The sequence below is a fragment of the Perna viridis genome, chromosome 5 (assembly GCF_037379345.1).
Source record: "Perna viridis isolate PV_CMFRI_1.1 ecotype Kerala chromosome 5, ASM3737934v1, whole genome shotgun sequence".
NCBI classification, from domain to species: domain Eukaryota; kingdom Metazoa; phylum Mollusca; class Bivalvia; order Mytilida; family Mytilidae; genus Perna; species Perna viridis.
Window position 1 is genome coordinate 14,029,575 of NC_142449.1, and position 17,074 is coordinate 14,046,648.

General features: G+C 32.5%; 1 protein-coding gene across 2 annotated transcripts in view; it reads right to left on the reverse strand.

Annotated features, from left to right (window-relative positions):
* Nucleotides 1-1,633: 1,633 nt before the first annotated feature.
* LOC148616141 (targeting protein for Xklp2 homolog) overlaps nucleotides 1,634-17,074 on the reverse strand; it is a 28,978-nt gene continuing 13,537 nt past the window's right edge. Inside the window, exons 5-14 of one of the 2 annotated variants that reach the window (XM_088582858.1) lie at nucleotides 15,400-15,687; nucleotides 14,852-15,146; nucleotides 13,949-14,129; nucleotides 13,450-13,597; nucleotides 12,178-12,388; nucleotides 11,816-11,920; nucleotides 10,496-10,660; nucleotides 8,891-9,034; nucleotides 4,956-5,058; nucleotides 1,634-4,179 (exon numbers count right to left, since the gene is read on the reverse strand). In XM_088582858.1, the coding sequence (XP_088438984.1) occupies nucleotides 3,884-4,179; nucleotides 4,956-5,058; nucleotides 8,891-9,034; nucleotides 10,496-10,660; nucleotides 11,816-11,920; nucleotides 12,178-12,388; nucleotides 13,450-13,597; nucleotides 13,949-14,129; nucleotides 14,852-15,146; nucleotides 15,400-15,687 (1,936 nt within the window). In that variant the 3' untranslated portion in view covers nucleotides 1,634-3,883. Of the gene's footprint in view, nucleotides 4,180-4,955; nucleotides 5,059-8,890; nucleotides 9,035-10,495; nucleotides 10,661-11,031; nucleotides 11,203-11,815; nucleotides 11,921-12,177; nucleotides 12,389-13,449; nucleotides 13,598-13,948; nucleotides 14,130-14,851; nucleotides 15,147-15,399; nucleotides 15,688-17,074 lie in introns of both variants that reach the window. The other variant, XM_088582857.1, reaches the window with a different exon arrangement.

Consider the following 17,074-nt stretch of genomic DNA (forward strand, 5'->3'; position numbering starts at 1 on the left):
GTCTGTTCTCTTGTATGAATGAATGCCATATGGTGTAAAACTACAACTAATCAATCATTCAGATTTCTCAAGTGACACAATAACAGCTTATCCTTGTAATCTGATATCAAATTACATCCTTAAAATAACATACACCTGTAATATTATGGAATGTTGCTACCAAACGTCTTAATGATCATGTGTTATGTTAATTTTTTCTGATAAAGTGGTAATGTCTGATAGTTCATTGCAAATTCTTGTCTTTGTAGAAGGCAGAGTGTATTTTTAAGCCCTACATAAGCCATCAGTGGAATAAGTAAGAACTTCCTAAAATATAATTCACTAATAAACAAAAATTAACTACCAATTTTCTTACGGCTATCACACCCTTAATAAATGACACAGTTGCTGAAATTGCGGTAGTATAGTCATCTTTGTAGACACTTGTTTTTTGTGCAGAAATTTGAATATTGGTTGCTCTTGATGGCATTTACATGATGGTTCCAAACCACGAAGGGAAGGTTGGTATTGATTTTTGAAGTTGTGGCCTGAACTGTTATTGAATTAAGGGCCAAAATAAGAATAAAACTATATAACTCCAGTAAAATTATAAAGATGCTTTACTGTGATACTAATCCACAATATTCTGTACCATAAAGGTCAGCCTTGGATCGATTTTGTTCCTCTGATTGGAATTTAATGAAACTTTCATAGATTCTTTATTATATATTCCCATTGTGCACCTTTAGAATTTGATTCAAATCAATTTGCCAACAAACTGAGTTCAAGAGAACAAGGTTCAATAACAGAAAAGGAGTATCAGTTTCAACTGTTTGGGAATTAGGGGCAAACAACCAGCATTTTGTAAGTTTTAATAACTAGAGTATGATACATAAGTGTATGAATTGCTATTAAACTGTACCTCAATATAAGGTTCAATACCACAAAGGTATACCTCGTGCACAGGGGCTTGCTCCTACTCTAAGCCCAACTAGTTTATTAACACGAAATGGGTGATCCCAGATTTGGGAGTGCCTCGCTTCTACTAAATTCTTTTCAAATAAAACTGAATATATTACTATTTACTGCTCAGCAATCACTTCACAAATGATGAATCTAATTAGTAAACACAAGTATCACCATCACTTAATACTTCTAGTCAAATCTATACAAGGATTTGTACATCCAAACTTCATATTTCTACAACTGCTTGGACCCCAAGTGAAACTACAATGACCTTTGACATTGCTAGACAAACCACCTTTGCTCAGGACTTATCTTGTGATCTACAATGCACCAAGAAAGCGTGGGAAAGTTTGTGTTCATAGTGTTATCACAAAGAACATGATTAATGGCGTGATAACTTGGTATTTGGGGTTTGGCACTACTTAGGGACCAAAATCAATCATTTAATTCAACTTTGTATTAATTCATCACATCTTAACCAATTTTGATGGGGCTCAATTAAGTGTTGAATAGTTTGTATGATATGCTGCAAGTCAGTCCAACTTCAGTTTAGCTCCTCTTATTTTTGAATGTTTGATGAACATCATTAGGAAAGAGGCGCTGAACTTTTTGTTAAATTAGTATATGTATTAAAATAATGAGGTATAATTAATAAACCCACTAAAAATCTTACAAATAAAACACTGTATTAAATTTGAATCAGTTTTATTTCATATTTATCACATAAACCATCCCCAATGCTTATTACATTTTGTTTTCATCAGAAATCTATAAGATGGCAATCCTTTTCACATGTAATTCAAGGATATTATAAAGTCACATTAAGGTCAAAATAAAAAAAAATATCCTAGATTCTCATTCCCTCCGGACCCTATTTTTTTCACCCTCTCCAGAAAATTTTATTTTAATTTTTTTTTCCAATTTAGGTCAATTTCTTTCAAACTGACAGCAATTTCTCCTAAACTGATAGACAATAAGAAATCAAATTTGCTTGCCTGCCCCTAATTTTGAAAAATGTTTGAGAATGTTTGAGGACATTTTTTTTATGATGGCCTAAATTCAAGATCTTAAAGAAATTCATCTCATAAAACACAACTTCTTTAGACAAACACCTATAGTAAAACAAATTAGGCTTCCCTGGAAAAATTACACTAAATATTTACTCAGACTCACTTTTCGAAGATTAAGGAATGAACATTTTGTATATTTATTTATACTCCATCATTACTTTTTTTTAATGATGGAGTATTGTCATTTATTGGAGCAAAGACAAAAACTTTATCTTAAATACACTCCATGCAAAAGTGAAAACATTTTGAAAAAAAAAGAACACTTATTTTACAAAGAGAAATGTTAGATTTAGATAAATGCTGCTTCACATATAATTGTTAAAAATTGTTCTAGGGTTCTTATGAGGTTTAAATGTAAACAAAGCATTTTCTTAAGACAGAGTCTTCTTGGTGCATGTAACCTCCTGCCCATTTATAACAGTTGGACTAATGGAAGTTCACAAGTAAGATACTACACAAGTCTTGAAACCCGATCTTTAACTAACTAGAAATCCTTGGATTGATTGATTGATTGTAACCCAGGATAAACCTACACAAAGAGAACCAAAATTTAAAGAAACATGATTCTACAGAGGAAAAAATGATTCAGTGTTCATCATTAAATACATAAAAGTAACGATAAAGATCTTCAGTTGCTAACAATTGATAGCAAAAGAACCATATCATATAGATAGGATACAGGAATAAAATCATCATACACAGTAAAAATTCACTATTTATGTGACATTAATAAAATAAAACAAATAAATTAAAATAATGCTCCTTTATAATAGAGTAAAATACATAGCATAAGTGGCAAATATACACATGACAGATACAAGCTTGAAAACAACCCAGTAGGTCTGTGTCTGTCCATTTGATGGTAACTGATGACAACTTTCATAAACAGATCTTCAAAAATTTGAAAGTTTGAAACAATCAAGCAAAACTAATAAAAACTGAACTACTGGTATATCAAAAAAATCATGTTACTTTTTTCTCACCATTTTTCTCCATACTGCCTGATTCTTACAAACACAAGTACTTAAATAGTACACCACATTGCATTGGTGATGTTGTGATTAAAACATATTTAATTTAATCAATCCATTAACATGTATGCATGCATGTTTATAACAATAAGTGGGGAGACGTTACTCTATCCCATATTTTACCCAAATATATATTTAACTCATCAGTTACATGTAACTGAAAATCAGTAAGGACTTGTATATGTTTTATTTTAGTTTTGTTACAGATGTTGCTAAATAATAAAAGATAAATGCAAACCCATGTAATTTCAATTTGATCTTAGTTGTCAGTGGGGGTAAAAAGAAGGTTCTTCTTGGTAGGCATAAATTTTCTTAGAAAAGACAGAATACCTAACAGTGAGGCATGCATAATAATCTATCAAGTGCAATATATATCAAAATTATCAGGAAGGAATAGTGAAAGAGAAGGTATGAGAGTATAAAATTGGTGACTGATGGTGAAAATCATGTCCACATATATCAGAGAGAACTTCATCTTGAAAGTTAATAATTCTATACACGTAATTTACAAAGATGATATTGGGTTCATAGCAACACAGTCTTAATGCTGTTGCTGAATAATATGTATAGAAAACATCAAAATTCACTAATGTAAATAACATTTACAAAGCAAACAAACACCTATAGGAGAAATGGAGTATTAGCACTCAGTAGCTCAGAAGCTGTCTTTTACCACTCTTTGAAATGTCATTAGATGATGTTTTTCAGTCCACCTTAAATACCTCACAAATAGAAAGAAGAATGAACAGAAAGAAGTGAATACAAAATTTACCAAACACGAATAGCTAAAAATAAAATTTTACATTTTTTCATAAAAATAGTATATGAATGTACACATCATACTCTCACTTTATTTCTCAATCTCCTGTCTGTTTCAAACTTTGGTGTCATGGGATATGTTACTGGTTTATCACTAGGTTGTACTTCAACATTTTTATATTTTTTGATAGGATTGCTTTTATGAACCATTTCTGCTCTAAGTTTGGCTATTGCTCGTTCTTCTTCCTCCTCTTTTTCTCTTTCTATTCTTCTTTTCACAGCCTCATGTTCTGCCTCTTTAGCTTTCTTATGCATCTCAAAATCTTCACGCACTACTGCTCTCCTTTCTGTATTCAGTGAAAACTCACTTATATCTAAAACAAATAAGTTTACTTATAACAACTCATTTACTTGATAGTGAATCTATGTACAACACCTTAGGGTAAAATAAATGTGAGAAAATTATCTGTGCAGTAATATGAATTCTTTGAAGTACTTATGTTCCCAGTATACTACACTGTTTCCAGGAAATACTCACCAGTATCTAAGATATACACTTTGTCTGAATATAGCTGAAATATTGCTGCTCAGACGTTAAACCCCAACAAACAAACAAGATATACAATAATCGATGTTAAGTATGAAAGAAAAAACAAAATTACAATGATCAGTTTACAATGGTAAATGTCACACCATTGTATCAATGACTCTTATTTAAATAGGGTTTGAACTATGAAACAACTAGAAATACTGCGAGCAAGCTAAAAAAAAAAGAATATCCTGCTTCATGTGGATTTATGTTGCATTATCTCCCTTTATTTTCTTTGTGCACATTTGATGCCTAATCTTCCTTAGGAAAATCATTATTTAAGAGGCGTTGCACTTACAGGAATTAACATTTAAAATTGCTGTATTATTCCATTCAGCAGACATTAGATAATACAGATATATTCCTACATCTACTAACCTATAATATTGAACCAAAATCTGTTGAGCCTTGGAGCGTAGGAGAGTTGCGTTTACAAGACATGTGAACAAACATACAGACAACATTTCATACATACCCCAAACTTTATTTGCAGTGTGTTAAAGAAGATTAACGATTGTGTTTTTTTTTTTAAAGTACCATAAACAGAAAAAATATACCTACCTGTTAAAGGTTTAGATGATTTTTCTGGTATAAAAGGTTTATTTCTTAACACTTCTGGTGGTCTGGCTTTAAACTGTACTTTTGGATGTAACTCTTCCTCTATCTATAAAAAGTAATAATACATGGAGGTTATGTTTTGGATAAGAAAAGAACTTTTTTTCCAGGTAGCCTAAAATAGAGGGGCAGAAGACCCTTTTGCCCATCAAAAGAGTAACAAAATTTGCTTCACTCATAATTGACTTTCTTTCATCTTAAAACCCCTGCTGATACTTCTGTTCACATTGAAATTCTTATTAGAACCCAAGAAAGTCAAATAAGAAATCTTTGAACACAGGGTTTTCCATGACCTCTTTTTGAATGGCACTGTGCCATGTGTTATTTTTCTTGCGCCATGAATTCAAAATGAGCGCCATGTATTCAAATTTGCGTCACGTATTGCAAATCGGCAATGTATTTCCCAATTATGTGTGCTTATTAATCACCTATACCTGTCATAAATCAATACAATTGGCACAAGTGCTTAGGCAAACAAAAAACGTGTGTGTCCAAGTCTGAAAAAAATAAGGTAGGTAGGTAGGTAGGCTTTTCTTTTTTTTTCTTTAAAAAAAAAAAAAAAAAAAAAAAAAAGCCACTGTATGTCAAAATACAAAAAAATACCAGTTTTATACATTTGTAAATTTCCATTTGCTGTACATGTGTTTAAAGGAGTAACTGCTCATCAGTAGCATTTAAATCAAATATGTAGGAAGATCATAATCAAAATAATGATTGAATACAAGAAGTACTCAATATTTTTAAATTTGGAAAACTTCAAGATTTCATAAATAGGGTAGATGAAATATGATATAATTCGTGATGTATGTGGTACATAGTGTTTTCATCTATAACCATGATTTCTTTTCTCTTATCCATGTGGTTACATTTAAGGAATTTTAATGCAAATAAACTTGTAACTTGTAGATTGGAAGCGGCCTGCAACATGTACCCCGCCATGTTGATTGATATTATAGGGGGTGCTCTGGCTTCCAAAATTCTATCCCAGAAAATTTGCCAGCTGCTAATTTTCAAAAATTAGAGCCAAAATGCGTGCCAAAAAAATTCATTGCATTTTTTAAGATATGACACTTAGTCTACTGATGAGTTATCTTTGTCAATTCAACAAAATAACCACTTCATTCATGTCATACATGTACCCAAGATTCACTCCTGATGTATGTATAAAGCAGGTTTTTAGCTCTAGTCTTAGTCAGGATCTAAAACCATTAGTCACTTTTTATATACAAAATAATAAAGTACTACTCCAGAAACAGGTGTTTTATTTCTGTCAAGGACTTAATATTACTATGCACATATAGACATGTTGACCCTTATCCTTCATGGTCTAATTAAATTTATCTAAAATTATGACTTGATTTTTATCTTTAAATTTTCAACAAACTGGATTCTTTTTTCAAGAGATAAAACTTCTAGCAAACTACTATGGACCATTAATTATGTTCCTTTTAAATTATCCCTTGTACTCCTACTAGATTTTAGAATCAATATTACTTAATGCCATCAGTATTTCTTTAATTACATTTTGGGAATCCTTATTCTATTTGTTTACTGATTTTCCCGCCAAAATAGTGTAAACAAATGTCATCCATTTTCTTTTATCAATTCTTGCTTTTCGAAGTGTTTTAGACACTTCCTGATGGGATAATCATTGTTAATTGGATTTAATTTATTCTGTTTTATGGTAAATCTGTTTCTGAATGTATGATATGGTTTAACAGGGCTGTGAAGCTTGTATGTAGCCATATGCACATGGCCATGATTGTGTTTACCTTTGACCAGATTATGAGTTTTGATTGGCTCAATGATATATTTACATCGGATTGACATCTCCCATAATCATATTGTAAGTCATGATCACCTGGTCTAATTACATTTGATTGGCTTCAGTCGTAAATTGGTAATGGTCATTCAACTCTGACCAGGTGTCAACACAATTGTTTAATTAGAAAGAACATCTGTTGCTGTCAACTTTCTGTCAGTTTTATTTTTAATATACAAAACCTAGGCGCAGAGAAAATCGCCAACAGATTATTTTTGTCACCAGATCTAATAAAAATTACAAATTGCAACATTGGTGTAACCCTTCTCCGTATCCGTTTCAATGCCAATGGAGTAATTGTAGGGAACGTAATATAATGACTGGATTATTTGGGTAAATAATGGCGAAGCCCAGCGCGATCCATGAATAAAAATGCCAGAACGAGATCTGAGTAACTCTGGAATTTCCAATTTTTGCTGAAAAAAAATAATAAAAAAAAATGCTAGGGTCAGCAATTTGCCTTAAAAAAAAAGGGTCGGTTTGGGAAACCGGAAACACACTTATTTTTTTATTTGGCCTTATTATAACGGTAATACAATGTTTTGATTGGCAATATCCGGGGGTTTAATGTGTCAGGGAGTGAAACCTGTGTGTAAACTAATCTCTGATTAGTCCAATTTGCAATAATCATCGTCGGCAAAATCAATACTATTCAAATAAACTGAATGATTTCCACTGTTTGTTCAGTGAATAAAGTTTGAAAGCTTTTCATTATTAATAAAATAAAGAATTAAATTTGAGAAAGATCGGAGAGGGGGAGATGATCAAGAATTTATACAACAATGTCTTTACGATCTCGGCATTTATCTGACACGGAAAAGCATTTCCAATTTGGTTTCCTTTTTTGAAAGGGTGATGGATCGACTCCTAAAAACTCTTAAATATTGTTTAATGATACAGATGGGGACAAAAAGGACATTTGACTGTATAAGTTCTTGTTAAACTATAAAAAAAAATTTTTAAATGGCACCAATAAAATGACCACATCTACTGGTCATTTTAATTTCTCTAGAGCTGTGGACCTTTTGCCAAGCCTATAGGCAAGGGAAAACTTCACCATAGTATAACTGAGTTAGACAGTACAGATAGAAAGATTATAAATTTCTATGTTGAAGCTTGTGCTATTAAATATGTCTCATTCAACCTTATCATACTTTCTTTGGCAATTTATTTTCTGTGTGAAATGACATGCACCACGATGAAAATTTGTCCAACCAAAGAGTGAGCCATGTGTTCATTTTGATCCATGGAGATGCCTGGAGCAAAGGCTCACTAGTGATACCCTGCTTTCAGTCATGATATAAGGGAAATAAACAAAGTAATTGGAAAACAGGAAGTTGTTGTCAATTATTCCAAAAAACAGATCTCACTTTATTGCATACCTACCAGAAGAATGTTAAAATTTCGAGCAGTTGTAATTAGTAGTTGCTGAAGAAAGTGCGACGGAAAAAATTGTTCGGGACAGGCACAGGGACAAGGGTAATATAGTATACCTCTCTCTTTACAGCAGGGGTATAATTATGAAAGCATGAAATAAAAAATGTTTAAAATTTGGTTAACCATGTAAAACTGTCTTCCTTTCAACAACTATTATACTGTATCCCAGTTTTCTAGCTAAATCTTGGGAAAAAAAAGAATCTTCCACCAAACAGAGGCATTACAGCACATAATATACTCGAAAAATATTTGCAAATATGAAAAAATGAAAATCCTGTTTTTAAATTAAGTGCTATTGGAACTTTATTTCTTATTCCTTATTAAAAAATAGTAAATTCTATAAAGTGGCAAAGGTCACTAAAATAAGACTAAAATTACACAAATCAAATAAACAATTACTTTCGCTTAAATTAAACAATTAAGAGGTGAAATGATGTTGATCGCCTTGTACCACTTTAAGACATGATGACACTTAAACGATATCATGACTCAACAGTCAATTATTTTATTTGATTTCATGTCCTAAAGGGAGATAACTGTTTGTTGGATTCTTTTTAACACATGAAAAACCATAAATATTGGTACCCAACAAATATTGTAAAATACGGTTAAAAATAAGCACCTGTTTCTTCCTATCATCACTCCTATTGAGCCTGCAGTCAGTATCCAGATGGAAAGGTTCAGGCTTAGTTGGTGGTTTGGTCTGTTTTGGTGGAAGTATATCAGCTGTAGGACTAGGGAGAGGATTGGCTTTAAATTCTCTTGCCTGCAACATATAAATGTATTTTTATTCTCTACACACAGAACAACTTTTTAAACATATATATTCACAAAGACATTTTATCAATTTTCTCTATCACCAAGCAAAGGCTGTTTTTCCTGTCATAAACATTTGCTGCTTATCTGATGGTAATGTTTAAAGTTTCTAATTCATGTGCTCTGAGGAGCAATATAAACTGATAAAGTAGTTAGATGTCAAATTGAACTTTTTCATAAATTACACAAAGCATTTGAAAAAGCATATTTTGTGGCTTCTTAAAAGCAAAAGGATTGATCTTGGAGTTTACAAATAAACAAGAAAAGCATATCAATTTGCCATGGATGCCTCTGCAACATCTATAATTAAAGTGACTGCAACATCTATAATTAAAGTGATTGTTTATCAGGAAGATGACAATTTGTCGAAAGTAATGTACAGCAAGAAACTGACAAAATTTACCACAATTTAGTGGGAAGTAATTTTTATGCTTGGCCAAAGTAGCTTCAAAAACACAAGCGTTGTACCTTTTACATCATTCCTATGAAGTATTCTCAAGTTAAGCTGGTAACAACTAATGGGACAGACTTAAGAAATAAATCACTGAAACCCCATTTTATCATTGTTTTACCACAAGCTTGCCATTCACATTGCATTTTTTTACCCTGAGCGATAGCGTCAAGTTAAATAAAAACATAAATGGCCAGCCCATGGTAAAACAATGATAAAATGGATTTCTAACCAGGACAATGTCTAGAAATTGGGCATATTCAGGATACAGTTATAGCTTGTTGCTATTCTTTATTCAACCGAATTAAATCAAAAGATCATATTACCAATTAATTTTAATGTCCCTTGCAGTGCCCTATAAAGTACTTTTTATTTTAACAAGTGTCATAATTCCTTGATCATCAATGTAAAGTTACTTTCTATTTCTGGAAATCTTTTTTGATTTCAAGTTAGGACGTTTATTCTTACTTGGAAATTTTTGCATATGACTGTTTAGCCATACATGAAATTTAAACACAGCAAAAATTTAGCTAGCTATTTTCCCTAAAAAACTGAAAAAAAGCCTACAAAAAAATTTCCTGATATATGATAGTACAGCAGTACAACTTAATGTCCCCTATGTTAATAATTTGGGGCATGAAGAGTTAAACACATGTATGTTATTGATTACTGAATAACCTTAATTTTATCCTCCATATCAGTACAAAGGTTATTGCACTCAGCATTATATAAGCTTATTAGTAAATTTCAAACATCATTAAAATTCTTAGCACAAGAAAATATATTACTCTTGTTGTTCTCCACTTTTCATGCAATGGATTGCTCTAATGAATGAACTGAATGACATAACCAATAAAGTTGATTTCCAGCTCTACTTCAAAGACAACGTTTCAGGCATGATAAACTACAGACAAAATGTGCATGCATCTGATCATTCCATCGTTAGGAATAACAGTCTACCTGCTGTTCTTCATGTATTATCTCAGCTATTTTCTCTTCCTTTCTATGGACTTTCTCCTTGTCCCTTTCCTCGAAAGTGAAAGGTTGAGGAACTGTACGTTTATGTCTAAGTTTAGGTTGGAATGGTACACCAACATGTGGTACAGGACGATGCTTCACTTCCTCCTAGTCGGCAAAAATTAGTCAAAAAGTTAACAATATATAGTACCCTTCACCAATTAACTGACAATTTAGTTCTGCATACCATATGTGGACAAAAATACCTGCATTTTTTTATAATTGAGTTAGAGGCTTGCAGATCTAAATTGACAAAATGTATTTGAATGCTTTAGTTTTCAAAAAAAACATTGGATACATGAAATCTTTAAATAATGTAATCAAATCAAATGGACAAATATCAGTATCCATTATGAAAGCATTATAAAAGATAGTAAATGTAATTTTAAGAAATTTTGCATTTTATTTGTATCCAGTATTTTTGAAAAGTAAAGCACTGTCATACAGAAAGAGTGTTGTAGTATCATGAAACATCTAACCATTTGCTCTTCTGCAAGAATCTCTTCTGCTTTAGCTGCCTTATGAGCCATACGTAATTTTTCCCTTTCCTCAAAACCGAAAGGTTCAGGAACAGTTGTCTTATGGCTCAGGGCTGGTTGGAAAGGTACACCAGTGTGAGGAACTTTCTTTCTGCTGTATGATTTGTTAGCCTGAAATTATCTACCACTACGTCACACTTGAACCCAATGTCAATGTTAAAATTCTAAATGTAATGTAGTTTTTTTTACTATTATGTTAACAGATTGTATCTTTGAATGCCAATTCTATGTGATTTAGACTTTTCAAATACATTTGTGATAAATAATTCCATCCAATCAACAGGATTTAAACTTAATTCAATTATGCGAAATTATTTTTTAACATCCAATAAATGTTCTTTCATGAAATATTTCATTATAGTGAAAAGTGGTTTAATTCGGTGGCTGTGAATTTGACTAGTCGTTGCAGTTTGCTTACATTTTTGACAGAAATACCTCATAATGCAGGATTTTAACTAGGTCAAGAAACACAACTATATATACACTTCTGTCTAGTGGGAACAGCTAAAACTTTTTTTAAAAGTCATCCTGAATTAAAAAATATCTATTTCTTCAGTCGACAAATAAACAGAAATTTAGTTGTCTAAGGTATCTTAAATTCAAATTATAACATTATTTCATCTTGTTTTTTACTCTTAACCTGTCACAGATGCAATGTTTACATGGTGTCTCCTATTAATCTAAAAGGAAAAGTCATGTTTTTTACTGAAGAAAGACAATTTACCTCTGGCTCTTCTGGGACCTCTATAGGCATCCTTACTCTGTGTTTTAATGTAAATGCTGGAGAGTGGGGTATAGTCACTGGCTTTGGTTTTGCTTGCTTTACACCCTGTTTAATGAAAATAAAACTAATGAGCTAGTTCAGAAGTAAGTCTTAAAGAAGTAAAATTTACCAACAATCTTGTTTCTCGTTGATATGCATTTGGGAAGTAAAGGCCATTCCCTCTCTATACATTTTGTAAATGATTTCTTGTTTTCTTTGTGCCACTTTTATTTTAAATCTCAATTGGTTCTTGTATCCACAATTTTGGAAGCTTACTAAATTTATCGATCTTTACAAGCATGTTTGAAGAAAATGTTATTTACCACAGTTCCTTCAAGAATCTCTTTAGGTACTGGTTGGGCATGGAACTCATATTTCTCTTCTTTAGCATCTAAGGATCTATTTTGTCCCCTCTTTTGACCTTCAAGATGAAACTCCTCAATTTGTGTAGGTGGTTTAGAAGCTACTTTTTTAACTCCAGTGCAAGGATTTTGTAAAATCTTCTGATTGACTGGATGGGCTTTAAACTGGTTCCTATAATAAGTAATAAATTGTCACATTTAAGGAGAAAATACCTACAACAGCCTCTGTTTCTATACCAATGAGTTCAAATCAAAGTTCCCTTGAAATGAAATAGTAACAATCTATACAAGCACAAATTGAGTATCAGATGTGATTCAACATCCATGATATAATATGACAGTATGTAAAGGCTAATTTTACATCAAGGTTTTTTTTCTCACTAACGGGACTAAAACAGTTCTGGTATTATGCACAGTATAGGTTGAGACAGAACATATGCACTTTCCTAAAAAAATTTGCATAATAAATTGGAGTAAAAGAACCATTATTTCTCACTAAAGAGTAAATTACAATTTTTAGCAACATGAGTTTTCCTGATACCCATGGGTGAGATAAAACATGATATTTGTGATGTCACAATAAAATGTTTGCTATGTCTTGTAACTACAAAGGAATTTTGGCAAACATAGCATACTAATCACAAATTACCTTTTTAAAGTGAAAAAACAAATCGAACAAAGCCAGAAATGCTAAACTAGGAAATCTTAGACACTCTCGGTAAGATTTCCATGTTCTCTAACTCGGCAAAACCTCCTTAGACACTTTGATCTTACCCTGGATGTCTGAGCTTTCTCTCTGTCTTCCACACTCAGTGGTATTAGATTCTTGATATCTTAGTGAAGGGCATCTGAATTTTCAACATCTTCTATGATGTTAACTTTGGAATGATTCTTTAAATTACTTGCTTCACTGTTTTAAACTATCCATCATTTTACAGCTGATTGCGATGCATCACTAGACATATTGAAGCATCATAATCAGCTGTACAGTGTAGGTCACTTTAAAACTGATAATAGGTCAACAAAATGTCAGAACAAGATAAAAATAAACACATTTCTCACATTAATAAGCACATCTCAAAATGTTGGCAACAAACAAATACATGTTTTATATGGTTAATTCCAACTACATTGGAAGTTTCAAATTTCACTGACAATATACCACTTTTCTTACTTTATTTACAAGACAGACACATGAATTATAAACAAACCTTTTTCAATAATGCTACCTACTTTTTCATTTCCTCCACCTCATGTTCCTCCATCTCCTGTTGGCTAGGTACGTGTTGAGGACGGGATCTGGTACGTGTCTCTAGCTGAGGAGTGTGAGGAATTGTCGTTGTTGGTACATGTGACTTCTTACTTACAGGTTCTCTTCCAACTGAAGTTTTTCAAACACATGTGTTGCAAAAACAGCCATAGTGGATCAATTATCAATTTTGACAAAAGGACATCAGTAATGTTGTCATAATGTTACTTTCTGACATGATGTCATTAAGTTTGTCTAATTTACACTTATGACTGTGAAATCAACAGAAGATTTGAGCCAGATGAATATAATATAATCTGGCAAAGATACAAGCATGCTTCTTATATGGTTACAGTCCTAACTAATCCCTATAAAACCTTAATTTCACTATCAAGATTACTGGAAAAATCAGACAGTAAGAAATGGCAGAAGAAATTCAGCTACTAATGTCCACAAATCTATTAATATTATGAAATACAATACCTCGAGGTTTTGATCTGAACCTGTCAGGAGTCTGTTTGTGGAAAGCTATCAGTTTCTCTGCGGTAGAGTGGTATGAATCATTTAATGTGTCTGTAGATTGACTGATCTTTCTCTTTCTACTTTCGGACAGATTGAAAGGTTTAGGACAGGTTAAACCTGGTTTGGCTGCAGCTGGCTGGGACTGCAAAAAAGATAATAAAACTTACTCCTTCATCAGTTTCCTAAACTGTATAGCATATGATCAACAGATGGAGCGTGATTTGCCAAATTACATGCAAAAACGAGCTGACAAATTGTTATGCAAGGGCTTTCCATTTAGATAAAATAAAATATTAGATTTTTTTTCATCAGAAGGCTTTATTCTAGCAAACAAAGTTATCAGGAAAGACTAGAAGAATATAATTAAAACAAGAAAACAGATATTATATTACAACATTAATGTTGTCAGAAATATAATTACTAACAGAAACTACAAAGATGATTATTGTGTAATTGTTCTAAACAACTACATATTAATAACATTCAATATGACTACAAAACTTGAATTTTTAGAGCTGATATGTGTAGATACATGTACAAAGGAACCGGTTTGAACAATTATCTTCTCAAGTCCCTTTGTAGTAATTTCAATGCATTTTGAACTAGTGTTAACTAAAAACCTGCCTAAAATGACCAAAACCTTCAGTCTGAAAAAACTTGGTGAAGTCAGGTTTCACTGAACTCAATGAAGTGCCATCCTCTGAATAAGTGTGTAGTTTTATTCCCTTGTTTTGTGTATAGTTTTATTATATGACATCTACGCTTTAACAATTAAGCACACCTCTAAATCATTTTTTAAAAAGGTGATCGCCGACAAAAAGTTACTTAATTTTTACTATAATATATCTATATGCTTATACTCACCTCAGATTTTGAATTAGACCTTAAAGTCCTTACGTAATCAACAGGGCTACTGCCTGACTGAGGGTCTGATGACTGATTCTTGATTCTATTGTCTGTTTCAAATTTAAATTCGTGTGGGAGAGTTGGTTTGGCCTTAGAGTGAGGAGGTACATAGCTAGGTGCTACTACAGCTTTCTTGAAGCTCTCCTGATTTTGTTTAAGCTGTTTTGAAAGTTTTTGTCGAAATTGAGCAATTGTTTCCAGTTCCTTCTGTTCAGTGTTTTTCACAAGTGCTGTCTTGATAACAGGATTGCGTCTGGAATATAGCAAAACATGTTATAAATTTGATTGTGTTTTACTTAAACACTGAAAACTTCAAGAAATAAGATAATCAGTGACATTGATACTTGATGCCTTATATTGAATGATTCTAAGAGTTTTTTGTATTAATAACTTCATATAAAACATTTATTTCATTCCAAATTATTTGATCTAAGCCATGAAACATTTGATAACTAAACTGGACTTTATCTGCCTAATATCTACATATATAAATATACTACACTTACTTCATACAAGTAGGTGTGGTTGGTAATGTAAGTTTGTTCTTGGCATCAGTTTCTTTTTTGTCCGTAGCTATCTGTGGACTTTTACCCAGAGGGATTGAGGAAGATGACCTGGTTCTCTGAGGAACTCTCTTGGCTCCTGCACTTGTGTTGAGGCAACTATTAGCAGCTTTACCAATAATTTGTTTTCCACTTTTTGATGGTATTCTTGAAAAGGAGTCAGATCTCTTGAGATTTCCATTTGAAGCAGATGAAGCAGACCTACGTTGTTTCTTTGCATCTACTACATTCCTGTAAAAACATTGTTATAAAATACAACAGGTCCCTGTAAGACATGTCTAACTTGATAATATATTATCCTTAGGGTTATTCAATGAAAAAATGTCATGTGTGCAGAATATTTAGGGGTACCACCAACACATTAAAATTAAAATGCAATACATTTGCCTTTAGTTCAAGACTATTATCTGAATATAATAGCATTAAAATCTATGATTTTTCAACACAGTATACTTCTATTCCCCATACTCAGTTAAAATCCCGACTTAAAAACATTACACATCGTTGTTTTTCCAAAAAAAGATGGTACACCAAGATACAAATATATAGTTCTTGGTAGAGATTCCTCATACTTTGTAAGAAATAATTCCAAATCATCTTCCAAATATACAGAGGAAGATGTTAATAAAATGCTGGAATTTTTAATCGACAACATATTTGTCCAGTGTGGTGGACATGTTTTTCAACCAACGGTCGCCATTCCAATGGGAACAAATTGTGCTCCTTTACTTGCTGACCTATTCCTTCACTCTTATGAGGCTGACTTTATAGCTGATCTGATCAGAAAGAAAGAATATCGTTTGGCTAGATCCTTTAATCTCAGTTTCCGCTATATAGATGAGGTATTATCGATGGTAAAGGAAAACTATTGACCAAACTTTACGACAAATGTGATGACTTTTCATTCAGAATTGTCAACTTTTCTTTCATCTGTGGCAACATCCCTTCGGCTCCTGCGTATGTAGTGTTCATATCACAACTCATACGTTATGCCAGAGCTTGCCAAAACTAGGCAAACTTTTTGTATCGTGCTAGAACTCTCACAAATAGGCTTCTGGAACAGGGTTATGTTGCTACAAGATTGAAGTCATCACTACAGAAGTTTATGGTCGTCATCATGAACTCATGGATCGTTATGGTGTATCCATCAGCACCATGAAAACTGATTTATTCAACAGGTCATAGTTATCCTTTCCTCGTTTGTCTACGCCGGACTTGACTTTTTATGAGCAACTCGGCGGGTGTTTGTAGAAAAGCAGAGGACGCTTACCCTACCAGTGCACCTGGTCCATGCTCCCAGTTTTTTGTGGAGTCAGAGTTGCTCATTTACTTTTGTTACTTTGTATGTATGATTTTAGTTATTTTATGTTCTTTGTTGTGTATGTCTGTTTTCCATGTCTGGTCTTTGTCCCTGGATTAAATTTCTATTTTTACCCCAACCCATTACACACTATGACATAGAGCACTGAAACAATATACAGGAATACAGGCTACAAATACCAGGATACATTCATTAAATCTTTTTAAAACCACTTCATGGTAGTTGATGGGAGTTTTCAGAGGTATTTTTGAAGTGCAAGTTTGAAAATTTTGATTTAGCCTGAGCAGGTAGAAGCAT